This window comes from Engraulis encrasicolus, chromosome 4 (genome assembly GCF_034702125.1).
Source record: "Engraulis encrasicolus isolate BLACKSEA-1 chromosome 4, IST_EnEncr_1.0, whole genome shotgun sequence".
NCBI lineage: Eukaryota > Metazoa > Chordata > Actinopteri > Clupeiformes > Engraulidae > Engraulis > Engraulis encrasicolus.
In genome coordinates, this window is record NC_085860.1 from 47,184,203 (window position 1) to 47,209,496 (window position 25,294).

The 25,294-nt window shown below is 44.9% G+C and overlaps 2 protein-coding genes and 3 non-coding genes across 5 annotated transcripts in view; 4 read left to right on the forward strand and 1 right to left on the reverse strand.

Moving 5' to 3' along the window:
• The window catches only part of mrpl23 (mitochondrial ribosomal protein L23), a 78,651-nt gene extending 72,961 nt beyond the window's left edge, over nt 1-5,690 (reverse strand). The window contains exons 1-2 of the mRNA XM_063196208.1: nt 5,596-5,690; nt 4,392-4,514 (exon numbers count right to left, since the gene is read on the reverse strand). Of these exons, the coding sequence (XP_063052278.1) occupies nt 4,392-4,514; nt 5,596-5,612 (140 nt within the window). The 5' untranslated portion in view covers nt 5,613-5,690. The remainder of the gene's footprint in view (nt 1-4,391; nt 4,515-5,595) is intronic.
• A 610-nt stretch (nt 5,691-6,300) lies between these two features.
• Nucleotides 6,301-25,294, forward strand: part of sf3b3 (splicing factor 3b, subunit 3) — a 53,972-nt gene continuing 34,978 nt past the window's right edge. Inside the window, exons 1-14 of the mRNA XM_063197537.1 lie at nt 6,301-6,410; nt 7,094-7,214; nt 7,328-7,483; nt 8,937-9,107; nt 10,638-10,810; nt 11,535-11,676; nt 12,567-12,679; nt 13,357-13,494; nt 14,419-14,522; nt 16,994-17,159; nt 20,916-21,011; nt 21,354-21,426; nt 22,604-22,755; nt 23,826-23,981. Of these exons, the coding sequence (XP_063053607.1) occupies nt 7,145-7,214; nt 7,328-7,483; nt 8,937-9,107; nt 10,638-10,810; nt 11,535-11,676; nt 12,567-12,679; nt 13,357-13,494; nt 14,419-14,522; nt 16,994-17,159; nt 20,916-21,011; nt 21,354-21,426; nt 22,604-22,755; nt 23,826-23,981 (1,710 nt within the window). The 5' untranslated portion in view covers nt 6,301-6,410; nt 7,094-7,144. The remainder of the gene's footprint in view (nt 6,411-7,093; nt 7,215-7,327; nt 7,484-8,936; nt 9,108-10,637; nt 10,811-11,534; nt 11,677-12,566; nt 12,680-13,356; nt 13,495-14,418; nt 14,523-16,993; nt 17,160-20,915; nt 21,012-21,353; nt 21,427-22,603; nt 22,756-23,825; nt 23,982-25,294) is intronic.
• Nucleotides 10,370-10,447, forward strand: LOC134448173 (small nucleolar RNA SNORD111). The gene has a single exon (XR_010034668.1). It is a non-coding gene; the product is annotated as a small nucleolar RNA SNORD111 (small nucleolar RNA).
• LOC134448172 (small nucleolar RNA SNORD111) lies at nt 11,135-11,213 on the forward strand. Its single transcript, XR_010034667.1, has one exon. It is a non-coding gene; the product is annotated as a small nucleolar RNA SNORD111 (small nucleolar RNA).
• LOC134448174 (small nucleolar RNA SNORD111) lies at nt 24,122-24,199 on the forward strand. Its single transcript, XR_010034669.1, has one exon. It is a non-coding gene; the product is annotated as a small nucleolar RNA SNORD111 (small nucleolar RNA).

A 25,294-nucleotide genomic window follows, 5' to 3' on the forward strand; every position in this document is an offset into this window, starting at 1 on the left:
AGAGAGAGAGAGAGAGAGAGAGAGGGAGAGAGAGAGAGAGAGCACTAACACTCTCTCTTTCACATTACGCTACGCCACCCAGGCCCGGCGCTGTAATTGCGACCCCATTCAACAGACAGCCAGCAGCCCTCGCTGCTCTCTAACTCCTGCTGCCCCAGCACAGCGGGGGAGTGGCTGAGATCGCAACCCGGCCACTGTGCCTAGTGGCCCCTACACAACACAGCACTCGCTTTGCCCTGATGAAGACCTAGGGGTTAAAGACGTGCAAAATAGCATTGTCATTCAGTGTAACGAATGCCTTCTGCTGACTGTAACTGTAAAAAACAAGACTCTTTTTATTTATTTATTTATTGTTACAGGGAGTTCATGGAAGCCTCGGCTGTCATCCATTCACTTGAAACAATTTAAAAATCATCTTTTTTTGCAGTTACAGACGGCGGAAGATGTCTGTAACACTGAATGACAAAGACGTCTTTGACCCCTAGATGGTCGAAACATGTTGGCATTTTAATTTCAATTATGAGTAGCCACAGATAATAAAGGCTTTTTAATATACCTCCTTCTTCGGACTGATTCACCTCTGAGTGCCTGGGACCTTCTGCTTTCCTAATTCTGGATTTCCCAACCCCAAGAGCACCATTTTGGACATTTTTTTCCACACACCTGAGCGCCGGGTTGACTTCTCTCTTTTTACAACACAGCACTCCTCGGCCCGGCCACTTCGCCCTACACTACGCAACCCAAACCGGCTTCTACACAACACGACACTACACAACTCAGCCAAACCGGCTTCTACTACACAACACAACACACCGCAACTCAGCCAAGCCAAATTCTACACAACACAACACAACGCAACCCGACCAGCCCCTACACAACAGCCAGCCACTGCAGCCAGCCTCTGCACAATACACCACTCTGCAACCCGGCCAGCCTCGGCCTACACAACACTGCACAACCCGGCCAGTTGGCCCCAACTACACAACACAACAAACCCCGGTCACCCCGTATACCAGTGGTTCTTAACCTGGGGTGCGCCAGAGATTTCAGGGGGTGCGCAGAATTTTGTTTGTGTTGAGGTTGTGACATTTTTTTTTCTAGTGAACATAATAATTAGGCCAGATCTAAACCAAATTAAAACATATAGTCCCCATGTAAATTCATTCAGGTATTGATTAATGTCTGAAACAAGAATTATTGTAATTAATCACTTAAATATTTTTTGTGTGCGTATACACGTATAGAAGTTTGTTTTGGGGGTGCACGGCCTGTCTTGGGCACAGGTAAGGGGGTGCTTTAAGAAAAAAAGGTTAAGAACCACTGCCGTATACAGCAACCCTGCCGCTGCAGCAGGTCTCTACACAACACAAAACTCTGCAACCCAGCCAGCCAACCCGGCGTCCACAACACTACACAGCGCTGCGCACCACAGGCTAGACGCACCCGACGCTGACTTGGGGGCTGCGTGGGCAGGGCACTGCGGAGGTCATATCAGGTGTCCGCTGGCTGAGTTCTAAGATGGACAGATAGGAGCATTGTGGAGCTGGCAGGCTGGACAGCAACAGTGGTGGCAGAGTGACACAAACTCAGAGGGTACCATAGCAGCGGGGGAGCGAGAGACTTATTACAGGCATAGTTGAGGAATAGAGGAGTGGAGCGAGGGATCTCTGCATAGTGGAGTAGTAGAGGAGTGGAGTGAGGGATCTCTGCATGGTGGAGGAATAGAGGAGTGGAGCGAGGGATCTCTGCATAGTGGAGTAGTAGAGGAGTGGAGTGAGGGATCTCTGCATGGTGGAGGAATAGAGGAGTGGAGCGAGGGATCTCTGCATAGTGGAGGAATAGAGGAGTGGAGCGAGGGATCTCTGCATAGTGGAGGAGTGGAGGAGTGGAGCGAGGGATCTCTACATAGTGGAGTAGTAGAGGAGTGGAGCGAGGGATCTCTGGCTGGATCACACACAGCCAAAGAGAGGCAGGAGCAGAGAAAACTACTCCGCCCCCACCCCCTTATAATCCAACATGTTTCAAAAACAAGCATCTTACACTGCATTACCGTCCTCATTGCAAATTTTGAGGTTTGCTTGACCCCTTGTGGTCAATTTGAGCACTACACTTTCAATGCATTCCCATCAGCCTGTATGTCCACTTGTTAACCATTTTATGCAGTGAGTAATGAACTAATATTTTCTAGTATGACCCAACTACAGTCATTTTTGCAGCTAAAAATTTCTATTTCTGAAAAATTTGAAATGGCGGACCATGGAGAAGATCCCCCTTTTAATGTATGAAAAGTGCAATTTTCCCGGTCATAATGAATACTTAGAATTTGATGGTGGTGGTAAGTATTCATGAAAAAGGTAACATTAGTGAATGGGTAGCAGGAATTCTGGAAATAAACAACTAAAAATCTAAAAAAAGTTCCTCTTCTTGTTCAAATTTCTAACAATGGTGCAAGAAGAGGGTAGTTCTACCAATGGTGCAAGTGTTTATATTCAGGTGCCAGACGGTTTCAAGTACACAGGAAGGGCTATGTACACGACAAGCAATACTAAGAAAATCAAGTAATACAATGAATATATACACGAGGCAAATAATACAATAACAATTTACAAATCAATATCGTACTCGTTCTCTATACCCGCCACCCATACTGCTTACACGAAACAATGTCACATCTCATTCCATTCCATTGACTTGAAAGCAGCATGAGAAAACGGCGCCACCGCCTACATTTACTAGCATTCAAATCTACATGGAAATGGGCAATAAAACAAATATCACGGGTGGAAAAAACAAGGATATGCATTTGTTTTCATTGTATGTTGGGCTTGGGGGTAAAAGTATCAGTACCATTGGTACTCGGTATCTGCAAGTACAGATATTAATGTACTCATACTCGTATCGGTTTTCAAAAAAAGTGGTATCGTGCATCCCTATAAGCAAGTAATACAATATCAAATGGTAAAAGTGAGCTGTAAGGGGGAACTTTTAAAGGTCTCCCTGTCCTGTGACAAATTAGAAGTGACAACTGGGAGAAGCAACTGCTGTAGTATGATACTGCTGCTGTCTCCATTATGTGGCTACCAGTAATTTGGATTTTGCATCAATTGGCTACCGCCTATGGGCATGTCCAATAGGGCTGGGTAAAATAATCGATTTAATCGATAAATACCATTTAAAATTCACAGAATCGATTTTTTTTTTCTTTTTCTTTTTCTTTTTTTTTATATTTATTTAGGTCTATGGAAAATACCCGGTAGGTATTAGTCAATTAGGCCTAGGCCTACTTATTACAGATTAGCAATCTGTTAACACTGTCAAGCCATAGCCCTTTGACATTTTTATATAAAAATAGGCAACAGCATCTTTTGGGGGAAATCCTTGCACCAAGAAGGCAACGGATTGAATCGATTCGGAATGAATCGAATCGAATCGAATCAATTTGAGTCGTGATTAATCGATTCAAATCCCTAAGAATCGAAATCGAATCGATACAGGAACATGACTGCGATACCCAGCCCTAATGTCCAAATATGTTATTAAAAACCATCATAAACATTTGTTTTCGAAAATATGCATCTCACTAAATGGTTGGGGGTGTCCACTGGCCAAGTTTGAAGGTGAAATATGGCTTGTCATTTTTTATTTGCCATTTCTGAATGAAAGTAAAAAAAATATTTGCAAAATTATAAAACACGACAGAAGCCATGTTTCGCAAGACAAAAGCCAATTTAGCCAAATAACAGAGAAAGCAGCAAACAGGAAATAAACTGAGGGGGACTCTAGAGCATTGCAGACAACTCAGAAAAGGGACTCAATGTTCAAAATAGTGCACTTGTCCTTTACAGCTTCGAGTTTGTTTCTCAATTGCATTATTCTGGTTATAGTATATGCAGTGGAAAAAGTTGAGAAATTATTTGTCTGTCATTTTTTTACATCACAAAAACTTGCCATTTGGCACAGAGTCAAACTAAGACAACAATGTCTTTTATTTTGCATTGACCTCCATTACAAATTAATGTGGTGTGCATCGACTTTGGTTACAAAAATGTTACAGTGCTTTGGTTTCACGCTTTCTCAGACTGCTGGAAAAGTGGATACTGGCAGAATAACAGGTCTTACAGTAGTGCAGTAGTGTCAACAAAAGATTAGTTATTATCTTAACTGTAGTGCACATCATTCAGTGTTGCCAGATAGACAATGATGAACTATCGTACCAAAACCTCAAAATTATCTTTTTGGGGGCTTTTGGGTGGAAAAGAACCAGCAACTGAATGAAAACTTGAAAAATAAGAAATGATCATACATCATGTGATCATACATCAATAGTACAAAGTATATGGTACAAATACGATAATTATCGTACACCTGGCAACACTAACAGTAATACTCACTCCATGGGCACACGGAACTGTGCGGTGTCCTTTGGCTGCTCGGTGCCGGGCCGAACCAGGGTGAGGAACCAGCCGGGGCGGAAGACCCGGAGCTGAGGGTTCCCCAGCTGGTACAAGGGGTGACTGCAAGAAGCACAAAAGGAGCAAAGAAATTAAAGAGGACAATCTCATCTGCCTCCTGGCCAATAAACTATCTCTGTGTTTACTCAAGTCACTTTTTTGATGTAGTGCTTGTACTTGTACTTCATTGCTCCAGTCCAGTAGTTAATTCATCTCTGCCAGTGACGTATATGTTTGCCCAAGTGTGTATGATTCAGACACATTGAAGGCATGCAGGCAGGCAGACAGACACGCAGACAGACAGACTGAATGACCGACCTCCAAGGGTCAGGTAATTTTGTAAGGGTCAATGACTTTTTTTGGCTCAGACATCAGGTGGCTAATTTCCATAAATTGATTCGTATTTGGTAATTAATGTACTGGAATGAATATATCCTTCTTATAAACTGAAAACAAAACAAAAAACATATAATCCATACCATAGTGGTATGAGCTGAGTTTGCGCCACCCTAACGTGTGCTACTACTAAAACCTCATTGACGTGTAAACCATAAGGCTGTATCAACACACACATACACAGCAACAATGTTGATTGGTTCTGTCTGTCTAAATACTATGTGCCCGAAGCCACTTGTAGTGTCAGAGTAAAAGAAGAGAGTGTAATTTGGGATATTTAAGTCATTTTCATCATTTGAGCAACAAATCAAGACTGCACGCCATAAATTTAAAAAAGGGCACTCAATGCCCAGTGGTCATTAAAGTGAGGGGGAAGGACGAAGGCAGAACCATTGACAGACCAATACGACCATCGACTGAATAGACATCTAATGCAAAAACATCTAATGATTCTCCATTGACACGTATTGGATCGGCACGGCCCAACACTTACATAACCATCTTTTATTAGATAGATGCAAGAATAGGCCTAATGCATTATGGCCCAAGAGTGAATAAATGTTATCAGTTCAATGCAGCCCACCCAGCATCGTTACATGACTGACTCCAGGGAAGCTAGCTCCCACAACCATGTCGTTAGCGAAGCAGTGAATAATATACGTCGTATATCTGTTGCGTTAAAGATTTCAGCACCGGGTTGTCACGTCTATGAAACCACATTGAAGCAGTGGTTGAAAAGCCTACTTACATAAGCCTCCTAGACATGTTTTGGCGTACAAATGAGAGCACTACTGTAATGTTTTCAAGGTCTCCAAAGCATCTTGGACAGGCATGTGCTTTACTTCCGGTGACGAAACAAGAAACGCATGCGCAGTTTTGCGCATGGTTGACATCTGAAGGATTTTGCAGAAACGTTTTGAATGAACAAAAAAGGAACTTTTGGTTCCATCAATTTTTATAACTAATGGTGGTTTTGATATTGATGAACCACCATAACATTTTTTTGTCTTTCTTGTAAATAATTACACCCTAAGATGATAGTGTCTGCTGTTTATTCTCGATTCCCTCTATGCTTGCATGTTCAAATGCATCTGGTTGTTAGTGTTGTGTTTTAAATACGCAGTTAATCAACGATAATGAGGATAAAATTGTACAACTGTTTGGTCCCCTTGTTTTGGAATCTGGAGAATCTGGGATGCCCTGACAAGGTGGAGAGGAGATGCTGCAAGCACACACGCTCGCACGTTTCCCATTATGTCCCTGAAATATTTTCCATTAAATGAATTTGTGTCATGTGTGTCTAGATTATTGAACCTTTGAAACTCAGACCCACAGACCTAGAATAATACGAATTTGTTCTAGGGCTCTGTGCTCCGACCTCTTGGTTGTATTCAATCCGGCAGCCTTCAGGACAACTATAAGGCCTACGTCACCATTTCTCAGGACCCAAATCGTTGTTCAAGCGTCCGAAGTTTGAAACGAATACCAAGGCCGATGTAATTGCACGGTGTAAACATAAACATCTATCAAGTTGAAATCTTCATCATCCCGATTCCTACAGGGGTAAAACAACTATGTGTTTGGAGAGAACAATCATAGCTAGTAACCCTCTAGATATTTTGTAATAACTGTTTTTCGTACGTGACAAATTTAATATCAACTGGCGGGTAACTATTGCTACTTCAAATAGCCTAATGAATGAACCGGTTGTATTGACTAGCAGGAACCCTGCCCGAAATGCCTTTGTTTTAAAACATTCTGTCACTGTAATTGTCGTTCGCGTCCATGCAGCACCCTGACTATGTATTGCGATCAAGCATATGGTCTTATTATGTCTTGCACCAGCATAACAGTTCAAATTTCATGACTAGTTGACTGGTTCATGCTAGTCATTGAGCATGAGTTGTGTTAGCTGCTGATGAAGTTGGCTAATAGTAAGGTTCATTTGAGCGTTATATGTGCTAAACTTCCTTTCGCAGACGCACCCCTTCTCAAATGTCATGACGTTTTGTTAATTTTGCAGGATAACCTAATATTTTGTCAGTCAACTGTAGCTATGAATGTACCCAGCTAACTTCCTTCTGCAGGCAGCAGTCGCTCAACTTGTTCATAGCATACCCTAATTTTCTGGTCCGTCATCCAGTTGCATTTTCTTCTGCCCCCATTATCCTACTGTAATAACACTGTAGCTAACAGGTTAGACTAAACTTGAGACTTATGGAATGCTGTTGTTTTTAATTTTTTAGCACCAGGTGTTGCTCAACTTCAAGGAACCCGGCTGAAAGGAGACACCCACCATGTTTCTCTACAACTTGACGTTGCAGCGAGCAACGGGCATCACTCATGCTATCCATGGCAACTTCTCAGGTTTGTTGACCCTTGCCACCTACCAGCACCACCTTCTCTAGCCTCCATTGCTGCCTCTTTCTGTTGTCTGCAAGCTGGGACTTTCATGTGAGTGCTTTGTGCCCCCCACTTAGGAACCAAACAGCAGGAGATTGTTGTTTCCAGAGGGAAGATTCTGGAGCTGCTGCGCCCAGATGCCAACACCGGGAAGGTGCACACGCTGCTTACCATGGAGGTGTTTGGCATCGTCCGCTCCCTCATGGCCTTCAGGCTCACCGGAGGCACCAAAGGTGGGTACCAAGAAGGGAGAAATTGGATGGTGGGCATTGAGGAGGGAGTAATGTGACGGTGGGCATCAGGAGGGAGATGGGATGGTGGGTATCAGGGAGGGAAACGTGATCGCGGGCATCGGGGAGGGAGAAACGTAGGGTTGCCAACAGTCCCTTGAAATATGGAATCGTCACACATTTAGAACCAAAAGTATGGTTCTGTATTGAGCTGAAACGGGACACAATTTGGTTAAAAGGCAGGAAATTGCATCTGAAAAATACACAATTTCCTGGGGGAGGACCCCATAGACCCCCCCGGGAATGAGGTGTCCCTTATTTTTCCCCAGGGAGTTGGCAGCACTAGAGAAAAGCACTAAGGAAACCGGATGTTATCATGCACGTCAAATTTAATGGTTATGATTATGGTGGCCTTCAGGGAGGGTGAACGCTGAAGGTTTTTCCAGGCACAGTTACTGTGTATAATAAGTTATGTGTGCCATGCTGGCCAAGAGTGGAGTGTACACCAGTCCTCACCTCATTTGCATTCTCAGACCAGTGCTGATGAAGTGATGAGTTTTCATGTCTCTTCTCTGACGTGTGTTCATGAAGAGAATTTCATTTCTCTGATCTCAGCATTTAAGGCCAGATGATGATGATGTGTTTCTGGGAGGATGTAATGTGTTGTGGTGGTGGCGTTTGTCTTTGGTTGGACTAAGCTGGGGTCTGTATCTCGAAAGCGTCTTTGCTAACGACGGTAGCAACGTCCTTCGTAAGAGCGACTCAACTCTCTCTCCACAGCGACGCTCACCACTAAATCCAAGGGAATGGTAAGACGGTCTTAAGACGGTTAGCAACGACAAGAATCGAGAAACGGACCCCTGCATTGGTTGTTTTGATTATTATATAGTAGGCCCTTCAGTCTACATCATGGCCCTGTTTGTATTTCATAGTAATTCATAATTTATGACGCGTCATCAGACCTCAAGGACTGAGGCAGTTGCATACGATACCATAGGACTTTATTGTCTGTTTTCACTGAAATTCATTTAACATCCTCGAATAAGACTCGTTTTAAGACAGGACATGCACGTAACAACAAGACTGTTACATGTGCCATGCTTGTGGAGCATAAAGCACCATCAGACAAAAACAAAACATGGAGCATGGGAACACAGTAGCCCACATTCACCTGTGTGCTTGTTATGCCAGTAAATGCATAGCGAATTTGTAAAGAACATGCCCTTGGATTCATGTTGTGTGGTTACAGCAACTCTGTCGTCAGCATGGTGTTAGTATCTTATTTTTTAGTTATATTATTATTATTTATACCATAGGTATGAGATGGAGAATCTGAAGAAGATCTAAATGGTCAAAACATACATCTGACATGGAATAAAACAACAACAAAAAGGCTCCTCACTCTGAAACTCGTTATTAAAATCATGTGATATATTCCCCTCCACTCTCCCGGCAGACTACATTGTGGTGGGCAGTGATTCTGGCCGCATCGTCATCCTGGAGTACCACGCCTCCAAGAACATGTTCGAGAAGGTGCACCAGGAGACCTTCGGCAAGAGCGGCTGCAGGCGCATCGTCCCGGGACAGTTCCTCGCCGTCGACCCCAAGGGCAGAGCCGTCATGATCGGTAAGATTTCAAGATTTCATTTGTCACGTGTCCTCTTGTGCTGGCACCAGAGATGGGACCAAGTCACTAATATGTAAAAATAAAGAGAAAGGAAACTGTGGCACTCCGGTTTCATTATGTTTTACTATTTTTCAAGACAGCATGGACAGTCCATATTGCCTTGAAAAATAGTTTTAAGTACCGGTGTGCCACAGATTCCTTCCCAGAGCCGGCGGGCCCATAACGCTCACTACGCTCTCTGCGTAGGGCCTCGCGTTGCCCATGACGTCACTTACGTTGAGGTAAAAAAAATAATATATAGGCTAATTTAAAACGACAAACTTATTATTGATTCCGTCACGTAACTAGGCCTGCGTGGTTCGCCCCTTCTTCTGTGGTTAATTTCGGATGTAACAGGAGTGAGAATCTCACAACAATGCCGAGTTCCTGCCCATGTCAGTCAGTGCGCATTACAAGCGTTCCTGTTTGCGTTACTGCTGGAACTTAAGTCCGCCTGTGTAATCGAATCAACAGGGAAGAGTGAAGGAAATTATGTCTTGCTGTCAATGTCTTACTTCTGTTTCGAAAGTTGTAGTGGCTGCCTAGTTTAGAAACATCAGCTGACTTCTAGCCGACGAAACGTGAGTGCAATCGAATCAACGGAGAAGAGTATGAGATAATAGGAAGTGGTGCCGTGTGTGTGTGTGTGTGTGTGTGTGTGTGTGTGTGTGTGCGTGTGCATGTGCGCGTGCGCGGGGCGCAAGCACACGCGAGGAAAGGAAAGGAAAGGGACGGGTCGCGCCTCTGTGTGTTTGGATGTGTGCGCGATTGATGCTGTGATTATGATCTGTCTATCTCCCGAATATTTTATTGAATAATTTACTCAATACAGTAGCCTAGTCCTCCATCAAGTCGGCTTTTCTAATCAGCTCGCCAAAACAATGAAAGTCGTGTGTGGGTATCGTGCTCCAGACAGAGATGGAAAGTGATCAACAAACTTCTAACAGCGAAATACTACGCAATATGCTAAACTCCACTTGGAACGTGAGGCTATGAAGGCAACAATGAGGCTATGAATTTAAGAAGTGTTGGAATGTAAATATAGTATATTGTATGGTGTAACATGATCAGGAAGGGGTTAGCACGTCGCTGAGATGCTGTGTATATTTTTTCCTAAAGCCCATGCAGGCCAAGACTGCTCTGGAGAGTGCTGTTGGTGTGGCATGCAGTCCTCATCATCAGGGAATTTCAGCTCTGCTTGCACATACTGTACAGTATCTAGTGCTGATGAAGTGATGAGTTTTCATGTCTCTTCTCTGACATATGTTCATGAAGAGAATTTGAACACCTCTGATCTCAGCATTTAAAACCTAATGATCTCTGAAAGGCCCATATGCAGCTATGCCTATGGATACTACTTGTTCCACCTTCTCTGCAGGGCCAAGAGCAAAACATAATTGTGATGTGGTTCTGATTATTTCTCTCTCTCTCTCTCTCTCTCTCTCTCTCTCTCTCTTCCCCCCCTCTCTTCCTCTCCTCTCCTCTCAACAGGTGCGATAGAGAAGCAGAAGCTGGTCTACATCCTGAACAGGGACGCGGCTGCACGTCTGACCATCTCGTCTCCTCTGGAGGCCCATAAGGCCAACACACTGGTCTACCATGTGGTGGGGGTGGACGTGGGCTTTGAGAACCCCATGTTTGCATGTCTGGAGATGGACTACGAGGTCAGTGACCTACACCTACACAAAAAACACACATTAGATACTACTGCAAGATCAGCAGCCTGCAGTAAGATGACTTTCGAGATGAGCTCTGTTTCAGGGGGCATGGAACACACACACACACCACACACACACACACACCGAAATTGGGGTCTTTAATCAATTAACTACACACTATGACCAAATGGGTGAAATTCCTCAGTGGAAGTAAGTTAAGGGACCAATCTGTACATGTTCAAGTATAGCCAGGAGATGGAGCTGTTGTCCTGAATCTCATGAAGCCAGCCTAATCAAATCAGCCTCCTCGCTGCTTCAAATCGCCTTGCTGCTGATGAAGTGATGAGTTTTTCATGTCTCTTCTCTGACATGTGTTCATGAAGAGAGTTTCAACACCTCTGATCTCAGCATTTATAACTAAAGTTATCATTTTCAGTGTCATTCAGATTTTGTGGTGTTTATAGTATTGTGTGCCTGTTGAGCAGAGGATGGGCATCCAGAGTGTCGCTGTGGGGTGCATGTAATAAGTTTTAGCGGAAGTGGTGTGTTTTGTGGTGTTTCAGTGTTTAGTTTTATTTATTTGAATGAAAACATCCATCTTTTATTTTGAGTTTGACTCCACCCTGGGTCCCCATGGGCAATGCTGGCAGATGGTATGTGCCCAGGTGTATGATGTGCTGTGCCGGCGCACCCCCCTGTAATACATTTCCCATGATCCTCCTCTTTACAGGAAGCAGATAACGACCCCACGGGGGAGGCGGCATCGAACACGCAGCAGACGCTGACCTTCTACGAGCTGGACCTGGGCCTCAACCACGTGGTGCGCAAATACAGCGAGGCCCTGGAGGAACACGGCAACTTCCTCATTACTGGTACACACACACACACACACACACACACACACACACACACACACACACAGAGAGTTGGTCTTACAGCATCTATGTTTTTAATCAGTTGACCATGTGTGAATATTTCATGACTGCCAAATCTATTCTCAGTCAGGAACATAATGTAACTGTGAAAGAAGTTTGGTCACACATCTAAAAACTGACCACACGAGAGCAAGTGGTGTCAATGGCTCACATAGCCAGTTATTGAGGGGTCTACAATTATCCATCATCTGCTGAACCATGATCCCAACCTTTACCAATTTGGGGCCCACTTGATATTGTCACTAATTTCCAGGGCCTACCCCTGACCCAATGAACAAAACAACTCAATTGAATTGTCAACAGCAACACGCACACACATATTATTTTCACTTGTAGAAAATGATTTCAAAATACACCTGTAATACCTTCAAAGCCCACCAGTTGGCCCCGGCCCACCATTTAAGAATCATTGTGTTGGACCAAATAAGATTCTTGCATGCACACACTCTCTCACGCAGTACTGTAGTGCTGATTAAGTGATGAGTTTTCATGTCTCTTCTCTGACATGTTCATGAAGAGAATTTCAACACCTCTGATCTCAGCATGTTTCACTAGTGAACTGGACTATTTTGGAAACCCGAGAGCAGGGGGAAAGAGAAACCGCAATAAAGCCAAAACATACAGGGAACACTAGTGGTTTTGAGGGGTCCAGCAGAGTGCTGTAATCAGAATAACTTTCTGTAAAATGTAATGTAATTTGAATATCTAAATATTTAATGTTCTCTGTACAGTGCAGGCCGGTTTTGACGAGTCCATTGGGTTGCTGTAACGAGGCTAGTATAATATTTAATAACGTACATTTGTAATGTTCAATGTTCTCTCTCTAGTGCCGGGCGGTTCGGACGGCCCCAGTGGGGTTCTGATCTGCTCTGAGAACTACATCACCTACAAGAACTTTGGAGACCAGCCCGACATCCGCTGCCCCATCCCCCGCAGAAGGGTATGCAGGCGCACACACCATTTACACAGGCAAACACTCACAAGCCAGACACACAAAACACGCTGCATCGCACGCAGGGTTGGAGAGCTTTTGTGTGTGAATTTTGTGTCAATTAATAGAAATAAATTGTTCAGGTACATCAAAAATCTGAGGGAGTGAGATGTCAGATGGGATTTGCCATTTGACACCCTTGAATTGATTAGAACGCGAGAATTTGCATCTTTAAAACACAACATTTTCGAAGGGAGGACTCCCACACCCTCTTCCCGCGATCTATTAAAGGTGCTGGAAAACTGAAAATTTGGTGCTTGAAGGTGCTTGAAAAGTGCTTGAATTTGTTCGTGAAAAAGTTGTGGGAACCCTGAGGCAAACACTCACAAGCCAGACACACAAAACACGCTGCATCGCACGCAGGGTTGGAGAGCTTTTGTGTGTGAATTTTGTCCCCAGCTGGACGTGCTGTTGAGGTGATGAGTTTCTCATGTCTCTTCTCTGACATGACCATGGAGAGACTTCCTTAATGCTCTGATCTCAGCAACTTATTATTGAAGTTTTGAAATGTGTAGATGTGCAAAGACTTTCATAAAGTATACCATTATTTGTAGAGCACCTACAATGTAATTGGTATTGCACGTAAAATGGTGTTTGTGTGTGCGTGTGTGTTCGCGTGTTTGCAGAATGACCTGGATGACCCTGAGAGGGGCATGATCTTTGTGTGCTCGGCGACCCACAAGACCAAAAGCATGTTCTTCTTCCTGGCCCAGACAGAGCAGGGGGACATCTTTAAAGTCACACTGGAGACAGACGAGGAGATGGTGAGACCACACACACACACACACACACACACACACACACACCGGGTGGAGAAGGGGGACATTCTTAAAGTCACACTGAAGAGTAAGGAGATGGTAAAGAGAGCAACATACACAAACGCCGTTGAACTACTTCAGTTTATTAAGAAAAGAACTGTAACACAAAGTAGTATTTCAGTGGGAGGCACTTCGAGGGCACTTTATAGGCCTAAAGTGTCGGGGGATATCGAGGGATCTTTATAAATATCAGTCTTAATTTACTTTCAACATTAGTCATAATGGCGACTAGAAAGGGGGACCAGCAAATGTGATCTGGGCTTTGCGTTCTATTAGTTTTATATGGTTATGCAGAGAGTATGAAACTGCGCAGGGTATTTGGTGCTACTGCATGTTTCCGAATTTGCTCTCGACAGGTAGGTCCACAGATAAAGGATGCGTGATGCTGCGTTTACCAGAGCAAACTAACAAACTTTCCTTTTGGCATTGGCTTGCATGCTGAATAGTCCACCCAAATGAAATCAGAATATTTCCAGCACTCAGTAGCAGGTAGCCTATTTATACCGTTTCATATTTATGTTTGTTATTGCGCATACATCCCCATTCACAGGGTTGTTCGACACCCAACCACCCCCCCTGCGCTTTTTTTCACGCCGGAGCTACTACTCCTCAGCGCTCCGGGACCTCCGACTTGACAATTTAAGCACTGGTAAAGAGAGCAACATACACAAACGCTGTTGAACTACTTCAGTTTATTAAGAAAAGAACTGTAACACTAAGTAGTATTTCAGTGGGAGGCTAAATGACTGAAACCCAGCTCAGGCGACCAGGCTTCGAACATGACGATGCTCCATGTCTCTTCTCTAAACTACCTCTTCAGAGAAATAACGTGTCTGTCTGTGTCTGTGTGTGTGTGTGTGTGTTGTGCAGGTGACTGAGATCCGTCTGAAGTATTTCGACACCATCCCCGTGGCAACGGCCATGTGTGTCCTCAAGACCGGCTTCCTCTTCGTGGCCACAGAGTTTGGAAACCAGTGAGTGGATATTATGGGCTGGGGGGTTTGGTAATGTCCAAGCCTTTGCAAGTGTGGGTGTGTATGAGAGAGAGCTAAGTGCCTGGTCAATTTGTAGTCCCCTACTCAACCGTGTGAGCTGTGCATGCTGATGAAGTGATGAGTTTCTCATGTCTCTTCTCTGACATGACCATGGAGAGACTTCTGTAGTGCTCTGATCTCAGCAACTAGTCAAGTTGACTTTAGCGTCAGTTTCTTCATAGGCACAGGTCACACAAGGAAATTGAAAGTTGCTTTTCTCTCTATCCCATGCAAAGCCCTAGAAATACACACAAGACTGACATGAGCAGGACGGACAATGAAATGCTAGACAGGACCAATATCAGAGCGTAACAAGTAGTCAGTAATAATACATTTAAGAAAAACAATAGCAATTTGGAACATTTATCATTTGAAACATTCAACATTTAGAAAACCTATGTAGGCTTAAGCTAGATTTATGCTTCGTACGCATAGCCTCTGCGTCCGTCCGTCTTCTGTCTGTGCGAGTCCACGCCCCCCTCGCAGAGGCTCTGCGCCCGTCCTCGAGCGCCTCGAAAAAATTCTAACTATCCGTCGGACGGACGCGGAGGACGCAGACAAAAAGGCGCTATGATTGGTCGTCTCGCAACTTCCTTGTTCTGTTCTTGTGGCAGCGCAATGCCAGTAGTTTGCGAGAGCAGAGCTGTTTTCTGTTAAAACTATATTAATGCCTTGTGTGTAAATACATGCAGCTACAAGCTAAGTCACAAATAATGCATCAGTTGAACAGTCGTGGCACAATGCCTGCGGTGTTACTACCGTAGCCTCCTCCACTGAATGTAAACACACATCGGCAGAATCAACTGTCTTTAGATGCTTGCATTTTCTGCTCGTGAAAACAGACTGCAATGTCAAATAATGATACCAGTGCATTGCTTTTGCAATTTGTGTGAAAATACCTAGCTAAACATTGCTTCATAATGACCGCAGTGCTTACAATGTAGTGAAAGTCAAATGTGGCTCGTGACGAGACCTCGGACCTCGTAGAACTCGCAGATGCATGAATACAATGTTGGTCCGTGGCCACTCCCACGCGACTTTTGACAAGCGCAGTTGCAGAAGTCTAATCTGACCTTTAAGACGGGAATATATAGGTGCAATCCAGTAGTACAGCACTGTCCAGGGCAGTCAAGCAAGTCAGAGAGGTTAAATCATCTATAGCAGAGGTTCTTAACCTTTTTGACGCTGAGGCCCTTTTTTTCTGTGCAGAGTCACCTGGGGCCCATATAGTATTGCCCATGCCCACACACATTATATGGTATAACATAAATTTAAAATAATACAATAATTATATAGGGCCTATAGGCTATATATATATATATATATATATATATATATATATATATATATATATAATAATAATAATATTTTTTGTGTGTATGTGTGGAAAAAAAAAAATCCTGTTTAAAAAAATAGCTTATAGTAAAAAAAATTAGGACTATTAGCCTAATGCATTTTGTAGGCTAATGGAAAACCTGTATTAAATGAGCTCACTCTTCTATATTCAATGATAAACAATCATCTCACAGTGCACCAGGACAGAGCCATTCATACATTTGACATTTGTAACAGCTCTGTTTGTGATTTGTGATGAATCTGCTGAGGGTTGATTCAAGACGCTTTAAGTTTTACTTAGTGATGTGCAGATGTGACGCGAGAACAGAAACTTCTGTCAGCCTGTCAAAAACGTAAAGCTTTGTTGCACAATATCGCAGAAATTTCATTAAATAAATGTATTTTGGGGGACACAAGCTAACGGTTTTGCTTTGTCAGTAAACAGAATCCGTTTGAGTAAAGTAACATTTCAATCGCTTATGTTATTTTGTAACTAAACGTGAGGAGCGGTGCGTGGTCATTTAAGCAGAACTGCGCTAGAGTAAAAAGGCGCACGCCGTCTTCAGCATCTTTGATTGATAATGCATGCAGTTGCACGGCCCATCGCGGGCCTGCGGTGCGAGGATGCAACTTTTCCGCGGCCCTTAAGTTTCTGAGCACGGCCCAGCTTCGGGCCGCGGCCCTATGGTTAAGAATCCCTGATCTATAGTGTATTTGTGGACCAGCGAGACGAGCCTATGCCTGCCCATCTGATGTGGATGGTGGGCTGTGTGCTGCCTACCTGCTATGGGAAACACTCCTTTCTTAAACAGAAAAATAAAATCACTAGTCATTACTACCGTATTCTCACTAACTATGGATTGCTATTAGATTTAGAAGAGTGTGTTTCTGTTCAGTTGGTAATGTGTGTGTGTGTGTGTGTGTGTGTGTGTGTGTGTGTGTGTGTGTGTGTGTGTGTGTGTGTGTGTGTGTGTGTGGTGTGTGTGTGTGTGTGTGCGTGTGTGCGTGTGTGTGTGTGTGTGTGTGTGTGTGTGTGTGTGTGTGTGTGTGTGTGTGTGTGTGTGTGTGTGCTACAGCTACCTGTACCAGATTGCTCACCTGGGTGATGACGATGAGGAACCAGAGTTCTCCTCTGCAATGCCATTGGAGGAGGGAGACACCTTCTTCTTCCAGCCCCGCCCTCTGAAGAACCTGGTGCTTGTTGACGAACAGGAGAACCTGTCGCCCATCATGAGCTGCCAGGTACACACACACACACACACACACACACACACACACACACACACACACACACACACACACACACTCCAGAGCAACAGAACCCATCACTCATCATGAGTTGTCAGGTATAAACACACACACACACACACACACACACACACACACACACACACACACACACACACACACACACACACACACTTCAGAGCAGGAGAACTTACTGTATGGCCCGTCATGAGCTGTCAGGTACACTCACACTCTCACCAGAAGAGGAAAACCTCTCCCCTCATACCAGGAGCACACACACACACACACACACACACACACACACACACTCTTCAAAGCAGGAGAACCAATTGCCCATTATGAGCTGTCATGTGTGCGTGCGCACACACATACACACACACACACGCGCGCGCACACACACACACACACACACACACACACTTGTGAATAAGCTGGAGAACTTCTCGCCCATCATGTCCTTCCAGCTCCACAGATGTGGTGTACTGTGTATACCCATGTTGCAATATGTTGCCAAACCTAAACAGACCACACTGCTTCACTTATTCTGTGGAACTGAGGCCCTACAAAAGGAAGAGGGCATGGTGTGGTGAGAAGCACTTTGGTAATTAGCTGCTGGGGTTGTGTGTAGACCACCACTTCTGTTTCCCTGCACCGAGCAGAAGAGCCCCTAGTATTCTCTGTCCAGCTTATTCTGCACCCTCGCCATAGGTGTAACATAATGGGGATATCTCAATCATCTACCGCCACACTTATTATTCCTGAGATGGGCAAGGATATTTTAATATGCACTGTGTAATATATTTAGTAGTTTATTTCCAGAATTCATGCCATGGGTTCCATTAGAAAAAAAATCTGCCGGACAAAGTGACCAGCCGAGTTTTCATCTTCCGGACATTTAAATAACATGACGGTCGGCCATTATATTTCACCGTTCCTAATTAGCTTGAATTCTCACTTGCATGACCTGCACAAGACCGTGCATGAATAACTAAACACCCCCACCAACTTTGTTAAATGCAACAAGATCAGACAGACACATTGGCAGTACACACGGAGACTGTCCCTCACCCCCTACAGCTTTCGGCACCAACTCTTCAATGCACTCACGACACAGACACGCGCACCTCTCTCTGTCACGTCATCATCATCATCCATAGCCTACATAACATACAGATAGTGGGAAAACGACCATTACAAAGTGATATTTTAATTTCCCCAAATAGCAAGCGCACTGTGAACAAGTGAACAGTCCAAGTAGGCTAAACGTGAAATAAGTTAATGTCAGCTGAGCTGGGGAACGGAGGGATCGGCAAGCGCAGGCAAGCAGACGGCTCTGAAGCGTCCCATTTGACGTACTATTGCTGGAGCCATTCGCAAGCCTACATGCCTCTTGTTCAAGCCTTGATATTTTCTCTCGAGATCGCCTAGGCTACCACACGCAGAAAACTGCACCGAAAGTCATCAACTGTCTATTGTCACAGTTACCCCGACCAGCAAACTAACTAGGCTACTACTGCTACAAACACACTGGCTATAAGAACCATTGGGATCAATCTCGAGGAAGTCACAGTGAACTCTTGTCTTTATTTATGAAAGTGTTTCCATTTGGGGGCAGGAATAGTCTAACTGATGTGTTGAAAACAAGACCAGCCAGCTTATTTAATTACTGGATTTTGAACACGGCCACTGTTTGTTTATCTTTCTTCTCATGAGAGAAGCGCTAGCTGTCAGCTGTCAAGAATCTGACCGTCATCGGCTATTCTGATTGGTCGACAGGAATCACATTTTTCTTATTTCCCTTAGCAGCAAAGCCATGATGTTTATCTACATTTCGAGGACGTAGCGGTGTGCGCCCAAGAAGAGAAAGATTTTAGATAGATGGGTTTAGGCTATATTAGGAATTTCAAACGGACACTTTGACCGGTGATATTTGTTTTCCCGGACATTCAATTTTTTTTCTGGCCAATGACCGGTAATTACCGGACAACGGAATGTCTGCATTTGACATATTTGATCTTTTCATGAATATTTTGCAAGTGATAAACAAATATTTCCAATTATGACCAAAGTACAGTACGTTTACAGTTTCAATGAGCAGCATTGTTGCAATACCTTCTCTGGCCACAATCCTACATGGTGCACCTTTTATTCAAAGGAAAGTACCAAGATGGGTTCGAGCGCACATGCATGCATATATGCACATAGTCACCATGGGCTCATTGCTTGAGCTATGTCAAGCTGATTACTGGAAATGATGTTGGAGAGAGTCTGAGCTTGTCTGACCTTCTGCAGCACAGAAACATGACATGTCCAGCTATCACACGTACTAACCATCTAGCACGTACACCTCAAACAAAACAGCTTGAGAAACGGGAGTTTTCGTAATTGTGCTTCATATTCCACAAACCTCACACATACCGGCATTGTATTCGTTATGATGCACTTTTTTAGCGCAGTGTGCAAACTTGTGCAACACCCTTCCTCCACTCTGCTCACGTAATCACACCACACGATCACCAAAGTGCCATCTCTCAACACTGAAGATGCTTCTCTGCTCACGCCACACACACACACACACACACACACACACACACACACACACACACACACACACACACACACACACACACACACACACACACACCAACCACATCCTATCTTTGCACTCTGCCTGATAGAATCTCCATACTTAGTTGTGGAAACATGTGTTCTTGTTGTTTTCAGTAACTGACACCAGAGCAAGCAACACTTAATGTTCAAATCCATGAAATCTATCTAAGATGCAAACCCTTAGGGGTCAAACATACCAAAGCCGAACGGGACGAACGTGGTCTTTCTGCTTAGTTTCGGCCGGCGTGTTTTTCTCTGCCTTTCACACTGACAGCGTCGGCGTGCGCGGCCAGTCCTGTTCAAAACCCTCCCCACAGCCAAAGCTAGCGTGCTACTTTGCCATTCATTTGAATGAGACACCGTTTAGCGCCCTGGTGTGTAAGACCCCTTAGACACACACACACACACTGATGTGCTGATGAAGTGATGAGTTTTCATGTCTCTTCTCTGACGTGTGTTCATGAAGAGAATTTCAACACCTCTGATCTCAGCATGTTTTAGTAGTGAACAGTAGCTAGGACCACATAACACGGCATTATTACAAACCGAACCGATTGACAACCGCCGTAGAAATATTATGGATGGAAGGGGAATAGCGATGAAGTGACCATCACTGTCATGACGACAAGCTCTATGGCTTAAGCGGTCAGAGCATATCGTTTTTTTCCCATAAACCGAGTAGCATTGTGTGGTGCTACAGGCAGCGGGCTACAGGCTACGGGCCAGTAGAGGTATTGTGTGTATACCCTCATTGACGTGTAGTTTTGGCTGGTGATTCAATTTGTGGTTGTGAACTTCCATTCTGTGGTGCTGCGCCACAAAACCGTCTTGTGTATGTGCAACACTGGCATATGTTGGGGACCCCTAAAGCCCTGGATTCGAAGCCGGACAGGGCTACTCCTCTCCTCTTACCCATCAGGATTGAATAGTGACCACAGATGTTTATGTTGCGGTGGGTGTAATTGTGTGCGCGTGTGTGTGTGTGTATGCGTGTGTGTGTGTGTGTGTGTGTGTGTGTGTGTGTGTGTGTGTGTGTGTGTGTGTGTGTGTGTGTGTGTGTGTGTGTGTGTGTGTGTGTGTGTGTGTGTGTGTGTGTGTGTGTGTGTGTGTGTGTGTGTGTGTGTATGCGTGTGTGTGTAGATTGCTGATCTGGCCAATGAGGACACTCCTCAACTGTACGTGTCGTGTGGAAGAGGCCCCAGATCCACACTCAGGGTCCTCAGGCACGGACTGGAGGTAAGCATACACTAACCTCTGTGTGCGTGCGTGCGTGTGTGTGTGTGTGTGTGTGTGAGAAAAGAAACTGTGGGGCTGTGTGGTTGTAGTGTGTGTGTTCAACAGAGAAGAAGAGAAAAACTGAAGGCCTCACAATTTGCATTATTAAAACCGTGTGCGGCGCGCATATGTGTGTGCGGCGCGCATATGTGTGTGCGCGCGTGCATGTGTGTGTGTGCGTGCGCCTGCGCTCCTGCACATGTGCGTGTGCTGTGTTAGGTTATGTGTATACTATGCATGTGTTCAGGGTACGTATTATACTGTGCATGCATTAGCTGTGAATAACATGTGCGTTGTTGGCAGGTGTCAGAGATGGCAGTGTCGGAGCTGCCCGGTAACCCCAACGCTGTGTGGACGGTGCGCAGACACGTGGAAGGTACCTGCCCTATTTGTCTTTACCTGTCAGATGTTACACGTTTGTTTACGTGTGCCAGATGTTACCTGTTTATGTTCGTTTTCTCATGTCATTGTTATAATGTAATGTGTGCATTTGTTAGTGCGTTGTCTGTGTGTGAGTGCATCTGTGTGCATAAATGGGAAGTCCCATTTCAGCATTAACGGTGTTGCTGGCAGGCTGCTGTCTGTCTGTTGCAAAGCCCTTCTGCCAGCTCCCTGAAGTCATGTGACTTCTGGGAAGAAATGTGCTAGGCTGACTGATGAGCATGCCCCGACCGGGAGAAAAGGAGGGGTGCAGACAGAGAAAGAGGATTGGGGGGGATATGCACCTCGAGAGGGAGACCGAGAATAGTGGAAAAGATAAAAATGACAATATCCAAAATATCACTAGTTCTATGAGGCTGAAGGAACTAAAGTATCCTCAACTTTGTTTTATTTATGTTTGCCTTTGTTGAGTTCTTATGAGTAAAGTAATGGCAGTATTGTGTTGTGTATTCTTCTTTGTGGTTTGTCAGAACACTACGTGCACAAGTAACGGTTGTTTCTGTAGAAGACCCAAGTGCTGACAGTATAGTTGCTGGCTGTGCAGAAACATTTTTGGCTGCTCTTCTTCAGAAGTCTCATGACACAACCGAAACCAGTCGCCCCTCACCTGAAACCATCACCCCATAACCAACAGCCCGCACACCAGACCAATCTGAGCCTTTCAGGTTTCCTGTGACGCAAGGCATGCATGCACGCATTGTCATTTTTGTGTGTGAGCGGCGCACGTGTGTGCGTGCGTGCATGTATGAATGCATGCACGCACACACACACATGCGTGCGCCGCTCACACACAAAAATGACAATGCTCTTTCTCCACTCACCCCACTTCTCTCTACTCTCCTCTCCTCCCTACTCCCTCCCCCCCTCTCCTCTCCCTTTCTCATCTCCCCCTCTCCTCTCCTTTTCTCTCATCCCCTCTCCTCTCATCCCCTCTACTCCTCTCCTCTCCTCTCCTTCCTTCCCTCCTCTCCCCTCCATTCCTCTCATCCCCTCTACTCCTCTACTCTCCTCTTCTTCCTCCCCTCCTCTGCTCATCTCACCCTCTACTCTCCCCCTCCCCTCATCTCCTCTCCTCTCCCCCTCCTTCTCCTCTTCTCTCATCTCCTCTGCAGATGAGTTTGATGCCTACATCATTGTGTCGTTCGTGAACGCTACGCTGGTGTTGTCCATTGGTGAGACCGTAGAGGAAGTGACGGACTCTGGCTTCCTGGGAACCACGCCCACCCTCTCATGTTCCCTACTGGGGGAGGACGCACTAGTGCAGGTAGCACACACATTCATACACACACACACACACACACACACACACACACACACACACACACACACACGCATACACACACACACACACACACACACACACGCATACACACACACACACACACTTCTGTCCTCTACCCAAAGAGGCTGGTAACAAAGACACTAACACACATACACCCTCTCCCCTTCCAACTCTACTGGAGTGGGACACACTATTGCACGCATGCATACATGCACGCGCACACACACACACGCGCGCACACACACGCACGCACACACACACACACACACACACACACACACACACACACACACGCGCGCACACACACGCACGCACACACACACTCCATCACTCTCTCTCCGCCATAACCTTATCAATTATGAGAAATGAAAGTGCAAGAGTAGCAGAATAAGCAAGACTCTACATGTAGATTACGCTGCCCCTATTCTTGGGCCCTGCATGCTCAAGCTGACACCTGATGGCCCTCCCATGGTGCACTGCAGTTTGGCTTGACACCTCACACCACCGCAGTCTCTCACACCCCCACAGCCTCACGTCATTCAGATGGAAACTTGCCTCGACAGGCCTTTTCACAAAATACCGTATGATGCATGATAAGTCACGTCTTCACACTTCTAGAAATGAATGTGAGTCCACTTTTCATGCTTCTGCAATGAGGTGATATTTTTTGCCCCCATGTTTTGGGTCACTGGTTAGCTTGCATAATTTTTTTCAAACTTTCAAATGGCAAGTCCCATTTAAAGGGTGTTGGAACAAAGTTTGAGGAATGCCACCCTATATTCTGGTTCTGATTTTCTATTGTTTTGGAAATTACTTATTTTCAAAGTGCAGTGTTTTGAATTTAATTTGACTACTTGAGCTCTTGTGTTATGCAGTTAAAAAGTGTTTATGTGTGTCCTGACACGTCATATGACACATCATGTCCTACCTATTGTGTGACGCGACCTCTAATTTGTGACCTATGACGGCTTGTTATAACGTGTGTGTATATGCACATATGGCGCCTTCTGTAACCTCATGTGTGACGAGGCATTTTTTGTGACGTGTGACAGGTGTACCCCGATGGCATCCGCCACATCCGCGCGGATAAGCGTGTGAACGAGTGGAAGACACCGGGCAAGAAGACCATTGTCCGCTGCGCTGTCAACCAGAGACAAGTCGTCATCGCCCTCACCGGCGGAGAGCTTGTGTACTTTGAGATGGACCCGGTAAGCACCCATGCACGCACACACAAGCGCACACTCAAATTCAGTGCACACAGCCAGTTAAGAGTTGTTCAGACCCCCAGCCAGACCCACAACTCTGGCACCTCAGCAGCTCTGCTTGCAATGCACATACATTATTTAGTGCTGATGAAGTGATGAGTTTTCATGTCTCTTCTCTGATGTGTTTTCATGAAGAGAATTTCAACACCTCTGATCTCAGCTTTTAAAATCTGATGAGCTCTGGAAGGCCCATATGCAGCTATAGCTACGGTTCTGACTGGCCATTGCCTCTATTCAGGTGCAGGTGCTGTAGAGTTGTTTTGGCAGTGATGTTGTCTGACTACTTGTTCCCCCTTCTCTGCAGATAAGCTTCTCAGCAGATTATTGCGATGTTGTTCTGATTGCCTCTCTCTCGCTCTCGCTCTCGCTCGCTCTCTCTCTCTCTCTCTCTCTCTCTCTCTCTCTCTCTCTCTCTCTCGCTCTCTCTCTCGCTCTCTCGCTCTCTCTCTCTCTCTCTCTCTCAGGGGTCATGCCATTCACACACATTTATAAAACGGCACCAACAATAGAATGTGTCACGTTGACGCCTAATTGGCTGTCAACAACAGGAACTGCTGGCGAGAGCAGTGGTATTCTTATCCAGTAATTAGTCATTAAGTCTTGATCAGACCTGCTGAGCATATTTGTGTTTGTAAGGTTCAGGAAGAGGTTGATTGAGCGGAAGGCATTAGAGTAAAGCGTGTGTATCAGGACCATTAGAGTATTGGAGCATTAGTGTTGATGTTAACATATGTGTTGCTGTAAAGCATTTCTAGAGCACGGCCCTTTAGCAAAAGAGAATGAACACTCTATTCAGTAAATCCTATTAAAGCCTTATGCAGGCTTGGAACAATGATCTGACTCTGGCCTGCACACAAAGATGAGTTATGTTTTGCTTCCTTCTGTACATGTGTGTATGTAAAGATCGGTCCATCTTGATGCAGATAGATACCATATGGATGGTGACTATGAAAGGGGAATGCACATAATTTAAAAGCAAGTAATGATGTATGATTTTGCTGCATATTTTTAACATACCCAGAGCCAGCACCTTACTATGCGCAATACCAAATGTAAAAGAACAGCAAAAAAAAAGTTGTGTGAGGAATTTAATACCTCGCGATCTGCTTTTTGATCAGTGCTTCATCTGGGTTGCCGATCCAGCTATTTTTAGTCAATATCGACTGAAGGTGATCGGCAGCCAATCGATCGGAGCATCTATACTGATTATCCTGTCGTGTTCAAAAACATCTGAGTTCAGACTCTGATTATGGTTG